We start from the raw sequence: 16598 nt of genomic DNA, 5'->3' as shown, positions 1-16598 counted from the left end.
TATTATTATTATTATTATTTATCTGTGTGTTCTCAAATCCTGTGATGATTATTTATGATTATTATTTATGGCATGGATATATAAATATTGAGAAGAAAGAAAAAAGAGCCATTATGTTCTATCTTAATAAATAAACTGTCACCTTTTTCATGTTTTTCATGTACATAGCTTCTGCTAATAGTTATAGGAGCTAGAAATAATGGCCAAGGTTTTGTTTCTGTCCTCCCCCCCCCCCCATTTTACACCAAACTCTCCTGGATTACATGAAGTTAAAATGATTATGCATATTTAATTCTGAATTATGATTGCCTGTTTTCAAATGATGGTCATCCTTTCCCAAGTTCTAATTTAAGTTTGTCTTTTTCTACAAAACAATTTCCTCAGACGCTGCAATTTTTGCATCTGCTTGCTTCCCAACTTTCAATTGATATATTTTTCATTGACTGGGAGCGTCCTAGAGGAAAAGTACTTAAAGCTGTTGAAGGTATTTAAAACAAACTTTTCATGCATTAGTAGAGTAATTACCATATATTCTCATGTATAAATTGACCTCATGTGTAAGTCAAAGGCAGGTTTGGGGGCAAGAGTTATAGATTTTAATATAACATGTAGACAAATCAAGTATTGTTCAAGGAGAGGAAAAGGTTCAGTGGTGCCTCCGGAGGTTTGTTACCTCTGATTGTGTCCATTTTTACACCCACACAGTTCAAAACGCTAGAGTAGCGGGGAGTCAGTGCTTTTTTAAGGTTCTCTCAGGATGGCCTTGAGTCTTGCCTTATGCCTCTTTACTCAGAGAAGGGAATGGTGTCTTTTTATTTATTTATTTACAGTATTTCTATTCCACCCTTCTCACTCCAAAGGGGACTCAGAGCAGATCACAGAACACATATATGGCAAACATTAAATGCCATTATACACTGGCAGGACAGACAACAGTAAAGATAGAGGTATATAGGCTTTTCCCATCCTCGGCATCTTGGAGGTTTTGCTTGATTTCAGCCACAGGTGCTGTCGCTCCATCCTCCATGCCAAAGAGTCCTGTTCACAGACTTTCTTCTTTTGATCGAATTGACAGCATTTTCTAGTATTTCCTTATGGTGCCATTTAAATACTTCCTCATTTAAGCAGTGCCTATTTATTTACTCATAGCTGTTTTTGATCTGCTAGGTGGGCAGTGAGCTAGGCTGAATGTTGGGCACTCACCCCCAACCTTTCGATTGGCAAGATTTATTGCGGCTGGTGGGTAACCTGCTGTGCTAAAGGAGTTAAGGAACAGAACATTGACCCAGTTTTGAGGGGTTGATCAAAATTTCTAGACTTATACATGAGTTTATTCATGACATTTATACAGTGGATGTAGCCACCTAATAATTATTATTGATGATGACTTTCCATGAGAACTCCCTCATAAAACAGAGTGACTTCTTTTGCAGTCATGAGCCTTTCTTAAATTCTATTGATACCGAGGCACTGCGTTAATAATTGCCTAAAACCAACATCCAGACCACAACACTTTTTTTCTTCAGTTTCATTGCCTGAAAACTGCATTCAATTAAGAAGTCTTTTATTTGATCACATTTCCCTAAAAATGAATAATGTTTTTGTTTCGCTGATGCTCAGGTTTGAGACCTTTAAAAAACAATGTTTCCTTCTCTATAGGAGAAGGTGGCGTAAGAAGTATTTCTGCACCAGTCAGTATATGGAGGACATATTTCATAGCAAATGAGTGGAATGAAATTCAAACCATCAGGAAAATAAATCCCCTGTTCCAAGTACTTGCAGTTCTCTTCTTTTTAGAGGTGATTTTTGGATTTTATGATCACTTATTTGGTACTGGCAGTTTCTAAACATATACATAACATCCTATCTTATTTGACTGATGATACAGTAATGGTGTCAACACTGGGTGATGCATGCTTTTGTGAATGTATTATTTTAATTAATAGTTGTATTATTGTAATTAAATTCAGTTATCTTTGTTCATATTGTATGTTTGCACACACCCAAGATGTTGCATGTTAAGAAGAAATTATATAATATAAGACAAGTAGGCTTCATTTGGACCCCCCAGTGGCGCAGTGGGTTAAAGCGCTGAGCTGCTGAGCTTGTTGACCGAAAGGTCGCAGTTTCAATTCTGGGGAGCAGTGTGAGCTTCTGCTGTCGGCCCTAGCTTCTGCCAACCTAGCAGTTTGAAAATATGCACATGTGAGTAGATCAATAGGTACCTCTCCGGCGGGAAGGTAACGGTGCTCCATGCAGTCATGCCGGCCACATGACCTTGGAGGTGTCTATGGACAACGCTGGCTCTTCGGCTTAGAAATGGAGATGAACACCACACCCCAGAGTCAGACATGACTGGACTTAATGTCAGGGGGCAACCTTTACCTTTTTTAGGCTTCATTCTTTTTTTTAAAGGTGTGATATCAACTAAAGATTAGTCTGTATATGTTTCAGCAGAATAAAAGTGAATAAAATGATTATTTGATGCTGTACCATAATCAAACAGTGCAAGCAAGTGAAGATTAATTACTTCACATATTTGTTGTGAATAAGCAACACAGTTAAGTAGTAAACCTACTTCTTTGTAAATTTCAAAGATATTGCTACATTAATTTTGGGTTAGATTGTGACAAAAGTACTTTGTAGCTTTATGTCTTGGTGCCAAGTAATGTTTATGAAGTTCAAAGTTAATCATACCATTCTGTTTAATAACTTACTCCATTAAACAGAACTCAGTCAGTGATTGCTCATCACAGTTGATACATAGTTAAATTTCAGGACTAAAATTCTGCTATGTTGATGTTAATTTTTGCTAAGTCTTACATAAAACTGATTCATCTGGCATTGAAGAGGTGAATAAAGCAATTGTAATGTTAATGAAATCATTTGAATAAAATTTAAGATGTACAAAATAGTACCTGGTATTTTGAACTCTGATGTATGCATTAAACAAACAGAGGGGATAACCCTTTCAATTTAGAGAATTGGGGCAGATAAAAAGTGCAACAATCTAGAAGTTTTCTAAAATTATTCTTTCAGGTGGTTGGATTTTCAAATCTGGCCATAATGGATTCTTCTTCTGATCTCACTAGAAGCCCTGAGAGTTACATCGCTCCCTCCAGCCGTATTCTTAGATATGGTGTGTCTGCCTCACTTTGGCTAGTCATTGCCATAATACAGGTACAATTTTTCATCAGCACTGCATAGTTACTTGTCCCCTTAAATTATACTTATTAACCAATTATTTTATTGATTAGTGATCATCAGATAGATGCCTTATTAAAAACACAAGCTATTCAGTTGTGGTTTGGGGAGATAGGGTGGAATATTAATAAAAAAATTATTATTTGTTTGCATCATTTCTTGGAAATGATGCAAACAAATTTGGCCTTTTACTTTCTTATAAAAGAAAATAGGAAATAAATAGCTATCCAATTATTAGCCATGATTTTGATCTCATCCAATTCATATCAAAACCCAGAAATCTGAGTATTTAAACAGACAGATACATCTAGGCAATATTCTTCTAGCCATATTTAAAATTTGCTCTAATATCTCTAAACTTTGCTAATCTTCACTGCACTTTCCCTACCTTTGGAACAGGATGGGGAAAGTAGAAACAACTTTCATCCACTCATTGATAAATCTGATTTGTTACAGATAATTTACTTTTCTGTATTTTATGAAAGATTCGTAGAAGATAAAATAAGGCAGTATGTTGACTTGTGCTGTATGAGCAACGTAAGTATTTCATATTATACTTCTGTTTAAAAAGTTTTCTTCCTGTCGTGCCCCCAGAGAAACCCTCACTAATTACCCCTGTTCATGCCCTTTTAATTAGGTGGGTATAGCATTGTATGTACAGTTCTGAAGAGGGTCTGTTTAGATAGTTTCTTCCTCTTTGCATTTAGATCCTCCCTTGCCCTGCCCCTTTAAGGATCTTCTGAGGGGTGGAGCCTCAGCCCTGTCCCTTCTGGTGTCATTTATTTATTTATGTCAGACATTTATATCCTGTTCTTCTCACCCCCAGGGGCAGGGAGGACTCAGAGCAGTTCACAACTGGCAACCATTAGATGCCAAACACATGATTACAAATTAAAGAATTAGTTAAAACATCTATTCTAAAAACATCCATTTAAAATTACACAAATCCAAAGTCAAAGTCATGAGGTGACAGTTCCATTAGTGTAGTACCAGAAGGTAAAGAGAGAAGGAATGGAAGAAGCACAAAATAGTATGTCACATAGGAGCTATATAACATGTCACGTTGGAGCTATATAGTAAAACCATAAGTCACTTCAGAGCTAAATAACACATCACATCAGAGCTATATAGTATAGTAAAGCAGTAAGTCACAACAGAGCTATATCATAAAGTGATGTCAAGCCAAGTTAAAACATCAGTGACATCTAAGAGTTTAACAGACAACTACAAGCAACAGTCATTAAGAAAGAGAAAAGAGCTAAGAGCCAGAACTGTGTACATACCCCACAGAAACTTTATAGTAATACCCAGAAGGAAAAGAAAAATAAGTTTTGTCTGTTAATAAAACGTTTTTTGAATTACCAGTATAGTTTCCAATCTGTTCCCTGTACCACAGAAACTTCCAGATTATTAGTTAGTGCGGGGACAGAACACCCCCGCTTCTCCCTGTCCAGCCCCCTTCCTTCATTCTATCAGCTCTAGTGTGGTTCAAACTCACAAAGATGCCCTCTTGATCCCATACACCTATTTCACAGATTCCTCAAGAATTAAGATTTTTGCCAGTTGTGATGTATATCATTGCTTTCTAGCTGCAGCATGGTGGGAATGATTGATTACTAAATAGTAGGTTTGGAAAATATATTAGTAGCCCAGAATGGTGCTTTCTTGTGCAAAGGTGCCTCAATTTTTTCTTGAATTGAAAAATTGTAAAGCATTATTTGGATCTGGATTTGCTAAGCTACTTCATTCTCTCTCCTCCCATTACAGATTTCAGTCTTTCTGTTGTCACACAGATGCTTTGGGTATTATATTCATGGGCGTTCAGTGCATGGCCATTCAGATACCAACATGGAAGAGATGAATCTGAACCTGAAGAGAGAAGCAGTATGTAGAAGAATTACAAAAGGAGGACCCACAGACTCGTTTTATTTAAACCGCATTAGGAGTTCGTTTATGAGAGCAACAATGCTTGTTATGTACTTAATTGTTACTTAGGTTGCTACTAAAAAAATAGAAAGAGTGCTAAAAATATACAGGGTAAAATTGTTTATATTTTCTACTGAAAAAGTTAATACTATAATCCTTTTACATCATCAAACATTCTGTATTGAATTCTGAAATCCAACTTTAAATTTAATGCTGTGAGCATGAGGAAAAATATGATTTTTGACTAAGGCTTTCATGGGTTGTTGTAGGTTTTTCATTCTGTATGGCCATGTTTTAGAACATTGCCACACAACCTGAAAAACCTACAACAACCCAATATGTTTTTTTTACTAGAAGTCGCTTGGTTGCCACTATCTGTAGTCTCATTGTTCCTTAAGGCCTAGTACATCCATTACAACAGGACTTCTTAAACATTTTCTACTTTCTTCTTTGTCTGAGAATTTTTTATATAACCCCAGGTATACAGGTATTAAAAATAGGTATACAAATCAAACATTGCCTGCATTTACTTGAGTCTAATGCACCATGATATCTAATGCGCACCTCAATTTTCAAAACCCTGAAACAAAACGAAATTGCTGCCAAATGCAATGCACAGCAGCAAAATGTGGGCTCTTTGTAATTGGGCCAAAAAAGGTGTGTATTGCTGCTGCTGCTTGCTTAGAATGCATTTGTTATAAACAATTGTGTTGGAACACCAAAGCTTCCAGTGATGGGAAAGAAAACCTTGGGGTGCATCTATGCTGTAGAATGCATCCACTTTAATTTCCTTGGTTCACTGCTATGGAGTCATGGGGGCTGTAGTTTTACAAGGTCTTGAGCCATCTCTGCCAAAGAATGCTGGTGCCTCACCAAACTACAAATCCCAGGATTGCTTAGCACTGAGTCCCGGTCATTTAATTAGAGATTAAGTCTCTCAAAATAGGGGCTCCTGAAGCACTTTCCCCTTTTGCTTAGGCTCAGCATTTAGATTATTGTATGACACAAATCTAATGCGCACCCCAATTTTGGCAAGGCCATTTAGCCAAAAAAGGTGAGCATTATATTCGAGTAAATATGGTATTTTGAAACAATTTTTGGTAGAGATGAAGGCAAATTTGCATACTAATAAGATAGATGTTTATTTTACATAACAAATTAAACCTTGATTGGATATTTGATATTGTAGGATATAGAGCATAATCAACATTTTTCATGCCATGCTGGCATGCTTGGTTTGCGGCCTCAAGTGGTGGAATATTCTCTGTTGGCTCTCCTTTTTCTCTTGGACTGATGTATACTAATGTCTAAAACAGCCACTAGTTGGCAAGCTACACAAATTTTTCACAACCCCCACATTCAGTTAGAGTACATGTATTGAAGGTGGCCTACCATGTCAGTTTTTGTGACCTGGGAGGTATTCAATGCCAGAGCCTCATAGTTACATTTTACAGTCTTACAACTGGCCCTTTGAAAGCAACTGTAAGACGGTTGTGGCTTTCAGTGAAAATGAGTTTTGTGACTCACAATTTAAGAAACCTCACATTAATGAACTACTCTGAACCTCACTTCTCCTTGTTTTACAGAGTCCACCTTCAGTGATTCCAGGTTATTTTTTTGAGGCTGTTGAATGTCCCTCTTGCTGTTTCCTGTTGTCCAGTAGCATAATTATTTTCAATCATCTCCAACAGCATAGAGACTGTAGTCCCTGGAGCTACAGAAAACAAGCTTGCTCAGTGTCGTACATGCCAGGTTTTCAAGCATTTAAAATTGATAACATGCCACCTCACATTTTTTCTTCTTCTCTAAAGTAAATATAAACAGCTCTGGAAGCCTAATTTCACATATAAAATTTGCTTCAACTAGATGTTTTTCACCTTTGCTATCTATCTATTATAATCCAAACATTACCTTCCATAACAATTCTAATTTATATAAAAGTAATACATTATTATTTGCATAACAGTACATAATATTTTGTTTCAGGTTTTTTTATTTCCCACAGTAATAATAAGAAAAAAAGAGTGCTTGCATAATTATAGCTGTATTTAAAGTGACATAGAATATACATTATTGGGTTTATCTTTTTGTTTGTTTTGACCTAGCATTTCTACTTCGTATCACTTTTTCAGGAAAATCTATGTAGTCAAAGAGGTTTGCTACCCAATACAGATGGCCAAACATTCCAGATTTCCATTTCAAACAGGATGAGGCAACATTATGACAGGATTCATGAAACATTGACAAGGGTATGTATATTGCGAAACTATTTGCTGTCGTATATATCTAAAATACTATGTTTATATCCTGTTTTCTAACATGTCATGGGACGCAAGGGGGATTACAAACAATTTTATGAGTTACTATTTGTTTAAAGAACTAGTTGACAAGAGATACGGTTTTTGCAGACATTATTCTTGTTCGTTGTGTGCCTGGATCCTTCATATGTCCCATTCCCCCCCCCCCCCCCCCAAGAATATAATTACAGTACACCACAGCAGTATGGTGTCTTAATTCTGTGTTAACCTTGAGCCTCTTGAACAACAGAGACATGTATGGAGTGTCATTTGGATATTTTAAGTACATGTTTCACTGATGCATAATATCTAAAAACTAAAATTTAGTTATGACATCTAGAAAATGTCATTTGGTCCTACATAGCTCAGTTGGGAGGCAGCTTCACCCATGTCCTATTTATTTATTTGTCGTGTCAGAGCAACCAGTCCATTATATTACATTTCTAACAGAACAAAGCAAACAAACAGAAAAATACACAACTTGTGAGTTTGGTAGCTGGTTAAATGTCCTTTGACCAGTATCTGGCCACTTGGAGTGCTTCCGGTGTTGCTGCAAGAAGGTCCTCCATTGTGCATGTGGCAGGGCTCAGGTTGCATTGCAGCAGGTGGTCAGTGGTTTGCTCTTCTCCACACTCACATGTCGAGGATTCTACTTTGTAGCCCCATTTCTGAAGGTTGGCTCTGCATCTCGTGGTGCCAGAGCGCAGTCTGTTCAATGCCTTCCAAGTCGCCCAGTCTTCTGTGTGCCCAGGAGGGAGTCTCTCATTTGGTATCAGCCATTGGTTGAGGTGCTGGGTTTGAGCCTGCCACTTTTGGTCTCTCGCTTGCTGAGGTGTTCCAGCGAGTATCTCTGTAGATCTTAGAAAACTATGTCTAGATTTAAGTCGTTGGCGTGCTGGCTGATACCCAAACAGGGGATGAGCTGGAGATGTCTCTGCCTTGGTCCTTTCACTATTGGCTGCTACTTCCCGGCGGATGTCAGGTGGTGCAATACCGGCTAAGCAGTGTAATTTCTCCAGTGGTGTAGGGCGCAGACACCCCGTGATAATGCGGCATGTCTCATTAAGAGCCACATCCACTGTTTTAGTATGGTGAGATGTGTTCCACACTGGGCATGCATACTCAGCAGCAGAGTAGCACAGCGCAAGGGCAGATGTCTTCACTGTATCTGATTGTGATCCCCAGGTTGTGCCAGTCAGCTTTCGTATGATACTGTTTCTAGCACCCACTTTTTGCTTGATGTTCAGGCAGTGTTTCTTGTAGGTAAGAGCACGGTCCAGAGTGACTCCCAGGTATTTGGGTGCGCTGCAATGCTCCAGTGGGATTCCTTCCCAGGTGATCTTCAGAGCTCGGGATGCTTCTCTGTTCTTGAGATGAAAGGCACATGTCTGTGTTTTAGATGGGTTAGGGATCAGCTGGTTTTCCCTATAGTAGGCAGTAAGAGCACCTAGAGCTTCGGAGAGCTTCTGTTCTACAGTCTCAAAGCTCCCTGCTTGAGCAGTAATGGCACGATCATCAGCATAGATGAAGCTCTCTGTCCCTTCTGGCAGTGGCTGGTCATTTGTGTAGATGCTGAACATGGATGGAGCAAGCACGCTCCCCTGAGGCAGGCCATTCTTCTGTTTCCGCCATCTGCTTCTCTGGCCCTGGAACTCAACAAAAAAGCTCCTGTTTTGTAGCAGGTTTCCTATGAGGCGGGTGAGGTGGTAGTCCTTTGTGGTATTATACATTTTTCTCAGGAGGAGGCAGTGGTTCACAGTATCATAGGCTGCTGACAGGTCTATGAAGACAGCTCCTGTGATCTGCTGCCTTTCAAAGCCATCTTCTATGTGCTGAGTCAGGTTCAGCACTTGCGATGTACAGCTTTTGCCTTTCCTGAAGCCAGCTTGCTGTGGAATCAGACATGGGTCTATTTTTTCCATAATTCTATGCAAAATAAGTCTCTCCAGAACTTTGTAGAGGTGGCACAACAGGGAGATTGGTCTGTAGCTTTTTGGGTCATTACGGTCTTTGCCTGGCTTCAAGATGGAGATGACTCTTGCTTTCCTCCAGATTTTGGGGATCTGACAGGATGCCGTGCAGTTGTTCATCAGCTCCAGCAGCCAGCGCCTTGCTTTGGGACCAAAGTTCTTGATTTGTTCCATCTGTAGATCATCCAGGCCAGCTGCTTTGCCATTTTTACATTTATTGAGAGCCATGTCCAATTCAATAGATGTAAAGGGTTCATGGAGGTTGTTGTTCTCAATCTCTGGTTGCCTGGCCTAATGGAGCTGTATAGATTGAGACTCAGATCATGAGCCACACAGTTCAGCCTGGAGCTAGCTTCATTTTCCCAATCAGAAATGGAAGATGAAGGAAGGCCTGATGGTATTGTAAATAAATAATAAAGCAAATAACATATTCCATTGTAAGTCATACATATCTGTGAGTGGGTATACCAGATATTTCCAAACCATTTTTGTATTACTTTTATGCCAAAAGTAAATCCAAATATTCTGGTTTAAATTATTTTTTGTCCCTTCTTCCTTCTCAGAAACATGGTCCTGTTAGGTTATTGAATTCTTCTGCAACTACATTTGAGCAAAGCACTAAGGCTTACCATACAATGAATAAATTCCTGGGCTCATTTATTGATCACGTATGTATAACAACTGACATTTAATACAAAAATTGAATAACCGGGGTGCGGGGAGGGTGTTGTTATGAAAAGCTGTGATTTCTTTTACGTAAGACTGTAGACCTCTTACTCGTCTGCATTGTATTTCTTTGCAGGATTGGATTCACTGCATTGCGGTCAACACCAAAGCAATTCCCTTTCCAAAATGCTTTCTTTATGTAATTTGTGCATAGTGTTCTCCATTCTGGTGCCCACGATCTGGAACTACCTGCCCTGTTAAATCCATCTCCCTATTGTTAGTTTTAGATTGCCTTTTGAAAAAGTTTTTGTTTCAGCAAGACTTTGATCTCTGTTATTTGGGCTTCCATTCTGAAGTGAAAAGAAAAGATAACAGGTTCCAAAATAAATAGTGTTTGTCCTTTTTGGTTTTCGAGTATTTTTTTGTTCAATGTATTGTCGAAGGCTTTCATGGCCGGAATCAATGGGTTGTTGTATTTTTTTGTTATAATTTTTTTCTAGTTTTCTTATGGGTTATTGTTGTGTTTTTCCGTTGTATAGGTTCATAAAGAAATGGATTACATTGTAAAGGACAAATTGTTGCTAGAGCGACTCCTTGGAATGGAGTTTATGGAACCAATGGATAAAAGCATCTTTTACAATGGTACTATCAACCATCATTTTTATTTTTATTGTTACAGACAAGTGATTTTCTAATAGCTTCTCCCTATTTGAGCTTCATTCTCTTCCTTGAGAGACTGAGCTTCAAGAATACAAAATGCACATACCGGGAAGGAATGAAATATCTCTGTGGCTAATAAATCACACAGTAAGAGAAAGTTAAGGTGTGCCTCAAATAGGACAGATTCAGTATCGACCTGCATAAGCAAAACAACTTGTATATATATATACCTGATTAATGGCTCCATTAAATGTAACTTATTGTGATTTCATTATTTTGAGCAACTGCTATTCCTTCTTAGTCTTCTCTCAACAGTGGCAAATGCTTCTTCAGGTCAAAAGAAAGAAGTTATGTTTTCTCACAGCGTTTGCTCTATTTCATCTTAAAGTTTGTGTAACTAGATGAACTCCTTTTGGAAGAATTAATCAAATAAGCTTACTAAGCATATCATCACACTTTAGCATCATGTCATGAAGTCATTAGTCTTGATGCAGCTTTTTATTAAAACTTCACTAAGCTAAAAGAAGATGTCAACAGCCTGCTAAAAGAGGGAAACCCTATCTTCATAGCCAACCTGGAAATACAGGCTGTTGGCCTCTTTGGAAAATAATACCAAATTAGCTTCTTTCCCAGGCATGGACAACTTTGGCCCTCCAGGTGTTTTGATCCTCTGTGATCTGGAGGTTCATCCGGAGAGGCCTTGTTCTCGGTCCCATTCCCCTCACAGGCGCAACTGATGGGGCTGAGAGACAGGGCCTTCTCAGTGATGCCCCCTCATCTGAGGAACTCCCTCCCCAAGGAAATTAGGTCAGCCCCCTCTCTCCTGATCATCAGGAAACAAGTTAAGACGTGGCCATGGGACCAAGCATTCAACCAGTAATTGAAACAGTGCAATAATGATAACGATTTAATGTGATTGACAAATGGACAAGCCTTGGAGTATGATTTGAATTTGCATGATTTTAACTGTTGCTTCAATAACTGATGTTTTCATTGTTTGGTTTTTAATTGTATTTGTTTATTTTTGGACTTATATGTGTTGCCATCGAATCACTGTCTGTTGTAAGGCCGCCAGAGTCCCTTTTGAGGTGAGAAGGGCAGGGCCCAAATGTGGGAAATACATAAATAAATACATTTTGGACTTCCACAATTCCTAGCAGTCTACTGGCTGTTAGGAATTGTGGAAGTTGAAGTCCAAAACACCTAGAAGGCCAAAGTTTACCCATGCCAGTGGATAGGCAGTGATTGAATTAAATAATCGATGCCTTGTTCACCAGTTTGCTTCAATTCTGTGTTGGTTGCTAGCTTCTCCACAGTCACTATAAATGTAGAGAGGGAGAGGAAAGATGCCCATTCACTTGCAGGGAATTTTTTAGTTGACACAGTTGATCAGTTATGTGGTTGTGTGTCTTCAGATCATTTCCAGCTTATGGTGATCCTAAGATGAGCCTGTCACAGGGTTTCCTTAACATGATTTGTTCAGAGGAGGTTGCCTTTACCTTTCTGTATACCAGAGAGTGTGTGACTTGTCCAAGGTCGCCCAGTGGGTTACCATGGCTGAGAGAAGATTTGAACCCTGGCCTCTAGAGCACAGAACTTGAACCACTACACCTTGTTGGCTCTCCAAGTTGTTTAATACAATGTGGGCTAAATAGCAGGAAATCTGCTAGTGCTTTTGATTGTTGATTTCCTCCTCCATTTGTGGTACCCTTTCCCAGCTTGTGATGCATCAGTGGAGAAAGGAGGATGATTCTGGTGGTTTGTCTCATTGGTTAATTTCTCCTTCTCTGAACACCAGGCAACTAAAAGTTTATGCTGTACTGAAGCATTTTTAAACAATTTCATTTATTTTCTATGATGACTATATTTGTGACACAATACACTTTTTAAAACATTTTTATTCATTTTCTGGTAGTTTCTCATTTTTATACAGGTGCCTTTATTTCTTGCAGATGAAGGACATTCTTTCAGTGATGTTCTTTATTATGGCAATGAATCTGTGCTTCTCATCTTTGATTTGCTGTTTTTCACCGTTGTGGATATGGCTACTCAAAGTTTTGTTTTGGCAGCTGTTCTTACATATTTACAACAAGAGGTAAATGTCCTAGTGGAATGGCACTGGAAAATACTTTTTTTCTCCCTGTATATTAGGACTCCATATGTATTGTCATTTATCCACAAGATTTATTAGTATCAGTAGAAAACTACCTCATCATTGTAATTTCTTAAAATTGTTAGATCCCAAAAATAAATTAATAGGTATTACTTTAGAAAGATATGGTGGAAAGAAAGAAAAAAGTATTGGGGGTCGTGATACCCCCCCCCTCGACACATACACACACACACCACATTCTACATCTTATAACTTTATTAAGTTTTTGGATATTGGATTTCTGTAAAGCCGATACTTGAAAGAACTGAACATAAAATGATACTCCATACAATCTCTGTTCTTCCAGAGCCTTATATGTTACATGGAATTAAGGCACTACAGAACTTACTGATACCCTAACTGTTGCAATGTATTGAATGTCTATCTAAGACACCAACAAGAAAAATATCTGCAAAAAGAAAATCTCAGTCAGCTAGATCTTTAAACAAATAACTTCTAAAAAGTGCTGGTAATTCTCCTTGAGTCCCGGGATGCGCAAAAAAGGCCAGCAAATAAAAACAATAAATTAGATATATAGAATAGCAAGTAGTTTACCAATACACAGAGTCTTCTTAAATTTTCCTGAATCCTGTCATAATGCTGCTTCATCCTTCTTGAAATAGAAATTTGAAATGTCTGGCCATCTGTCTTTGGTAACAAACTTCTTTGATTTTTCTGAAATGATACGTAGTTAGTCTCTAAGGAGCTGCAAGATCGTTTTGCATACTGATAGTCTAGACTAACACAGCTATGTCTTTGCATACTTATTACTGTTAGTGTATATGCTAGATTGTTAAAAGGTTTTGACAGACAAGTTAGCAGACTTTATCTCCACTCAAAAATATAGTCCCATGGGCTTGCAAACATAAAGGCAATATGAGTTTCCACTAACTAACTGAATGGAGGATCATGACCATATAAATAGGGCAGACCCTAAGCTATTGGAGACAACAGTTCATAAGATTACACAGCCCAGTCATAGGACAATAATACTATTGACATTGGCATTGTACCCAACTCAACTTTGGAAAGCCCATGCATAGCCCCAACATGCAGCCTCAAGGGAACCAGTGTGTTTTCTGCCAAGGCACATCAGGGGCTGCTGGTGGCTTCTGTTTCTATTCTTATGATGACACTGTACTCAGGTCACAATTCCACTTGTTCTTTTCAACATTGGGACGTTGCGGTCTTTCCAATGGCTTCTTGCTTTTGAAATCTGTGTTCCATATTTCCAGAGTAATTTAACAATATAAGCTTGCACGCACTTTTATCCCCTGATTCCTACACATTTCTGTTGGAATATTAACTGGACTGTCATTACTGTCATCTTCCAGTAATAGGTATGTTTAGAGAAGACAGCAGAAACTATACTGATATTAGTGGGAAATGCTGCCTTTTTCATAAGAAATGTTATTCTGTTGTGGATATGAACAGACTTCTCTCTTGAAATAAGCTTACTTTCGGAGTTAGTGTTAGGATTGCAAACAACCCTCCATATTCACTGGTTGATTTAGGTTGCCAAGACTAAGAAAAATCAGTTTGAAGAATGTCTCACTTTAGCATAACAGCCTGTTATTTACCTGCTGCACAGACAGTTGACGGCATAACATTTTCTTTTTCTGTGTTTAGATTTTTAGGTTCATTCGTAATTCAGTTGGACAGAAGAATTTGGCATCCAAAACTTTGGTAGATGAACGATTTCTTATATAGACAAATATGAAGAAAAATTCTTGCTGGGAACCAATTGTGTCATGAAAAGTTTTCACAAAAGACAAATTCATTTGCAGTACTTTGTAAATATCAGTGTACAGTATTTTTCTTTCATATTGTATTTTACAAAAAAAATATTTTGGATATTTGGATTTATACTTTTGTATGTGTAATGTCTGATTAATCACATGCCTTAGAGGGATACAAAGACGCAGCAAGGTGTTACTGGGAAATACTATATGCATATTTATTTGCATCTGCTGTTGTGTGTGTTTTTTATGCTCAGCATTTTTGCATTTCGTTTTAAAATGTGAGGGATTGTAGATCTGGAACAATGTGGGGGATGCATATATAGAGGGCTGGGGGGGGTATTAGGGGAAAGTTAGGGTGCAGATAGCAAGTTGTTACATCTAATGAGTTTTCTAGATTGACAGTAAGGATAATTGAAGATGTAGAGAGTTTTGCAGATAGATGTAATTTCATAGGGTTGTGAAAGCTTTGCCCTTGGCTCACCCTTTCCATAATACTTCGGGTTTTGGCAACTCTCTTAAAAATCTAATATGTATGGTGTAGCCCCTATCAACACATCTGATTGTAGGAGCTAAATGGCCTTGTACCAGATGGATTGAACCAAACGACTTTAAAAATGGCTTTGAAGTGGGGGGAAATATAGCTTGGATATACATGGCAGCCTACCTGCAGTTGCTTATACACAATAAACAACCAGGTCATTTGTTTTCCTGCTTGGCTTCATGTTTAATCAACAAAAGGATTCTGGAATTTGGGCACTCTAGCTGACAATTCTGCTGATTTGTTAGGTAAAATAGTAAAGTGGGGTTAGCCTTCCAGAGGAGTAAAAATGCCGACAGCTGTAAAAATGTGCTGATCTAATTAAACAAAGCAGATATGGCCTGAGAGATAAACAAGCCTCCATCACATAAGTCAAGGGTCAGTAACAAGCACTAGCTGTACAAACGAGCCTAATTGCTGAAAATGTTAGTGGGCCCATCCTTGTACTACATTCATATGGTGAATTCATCACAAATGGACTATTGACCAACACTACTTACTTGCTTGTCTTCTTCATATACCAACCCAGAGGGGAAGTGCAAGTCAAGCAGAGGATGCTGCTTCCTTTCCTTACTTCTTTTATTTATTTATTTGGGCATTCTTATATCATCTTTCTCCGAGGACTCAAGGCAGTTTACAGCAATAGATAAAACATAACAGCATAAATAACCCATTAAAATAATGCCAAGTCAGTCCTTGTCAAACATAAAATTATCAAAAATGATCAAAAGCACTCTAAAATGCCCACAAAAGTAAAATATAATTATAGAGTGAAGGTCCTAGGCTTCTCTCACTGTAGTTAAAAGCTATTCCAATTAGAAAAGATTTCAAGTTTTTCCTAAAGGCCAAAAGGGTGGGAGCTGCTCTTATTGCTTCTAGCAAAGCGTTCCAAAGTTTTGGTGCCACACCCAAGAATGTGCCATCTCTAACCAATTATAAGTGAAGGCTGTCCCTGAGCTGAGTGGAGAGGAGTGTTTCATTACTGGATCTTAATAATCTACCCGGCTTGTATGGTAGGACACATTGTCTCAAATATCCTGGACCGAAACAGTGTAGGGCTTTACAGGTTAAGACAGGCATGAGCAAACTTGGGCTAAGGGGGAAAAGGAAAGGGCCTGAGGCTGTTAGGAATGGTGGGAGCTGAAGTCTTGGAGGACCCAGGTTTGCTCCTGCCTGGGTTAAGACCAGCACCTTAAATTGGGCCCAGAAGGCAACCAGGAGCCTTCACTTGTTGGTACTTACATTCTCAAAGAAAGCAAGTGAAAGGCAGCAGAATCAAAAAAGCAAAGCAAGAAGGTCAGAAGGCTCCGGAGCAGTGGTTCTCAATCTGTGGGTCCCCAGATGTTTTGCCCTTCAACTCTCAGAAATCCTAACAGCTAGTAAACTGGCTGGGATTTCTGGGAGTTGTATGCCAAAACACCCAGAGACCCACAGGTTGAGAAC

The 16598-nt window shown here is 38.5% G+C and overlaps 1 protein-coding gene across 1 annotated transcript in view; it reads left to right on the top strand.

Moving 5' to 3' along the window:
• The window catches only part of TMEM67 (transmembrane protein 67), a 37227-nt gene extending 21905 nt beyond the window's left edge, over positions 1 to 15322 (top strand). The window contains exons 19-28 of the mRNA XM_060775602.2: positions 385 to 484; positions 1660 to 1799; positions 3040 to 3180; positions 3661 to 3741; positions 4972 to 5088; positions 7263 to 7379; positions 9961 to 10065; positions 10603 to 10705; positions 12676 to 12818; positions 14505 to 15322. Of these exons, the coding sequence (XP_060631585.2) occupies positions 385 to 484; positions 1660 to 1799; positions 3040 to 3180; positions 3661 to 3741; positions 4972 to 5088; positions 7263 to 7379; positions 9961 to 10065; positions 10603 to 10705; positions 12676 to 12818; positions 14505 to 14585 (1128 nt within the window). The 3' untranslated portion in view covers positions 14586 to 15322. The remainder of the gene's footprint in view (positions 1 to 384; positions 485 to 1659; positions 1800 to 3039; positions 3181 to 3660; positions 3742 to 4971; positions 5089 to 7262; positions 7380 to 9960; positions 10066 to 10602; positions 10706 to 12675; positions 12819 to 14504) is intronic.
• Positions 15323 to 16598: the final 1276 nt, after the last annotated feature.

The sequence above is a fragment of the Anolis sagrei genome, chromosome 4 (genome assembly GCF_037176765.1).
Source record: "Anolis sagrei isolate rAnoSag1 chromosome 4, rAnoSag1.mat, whole genome shotgun sequence".
NCBI classification, from domain to species: Eukaryota; Metazoa; Chordata; class Lepidosauria; order Squamata; family Dactyloidae; genus Anolis; species Anolis sagrei.
This window is presented reverse-complemented; position numbering and strand designations above follow the sequence as displayed.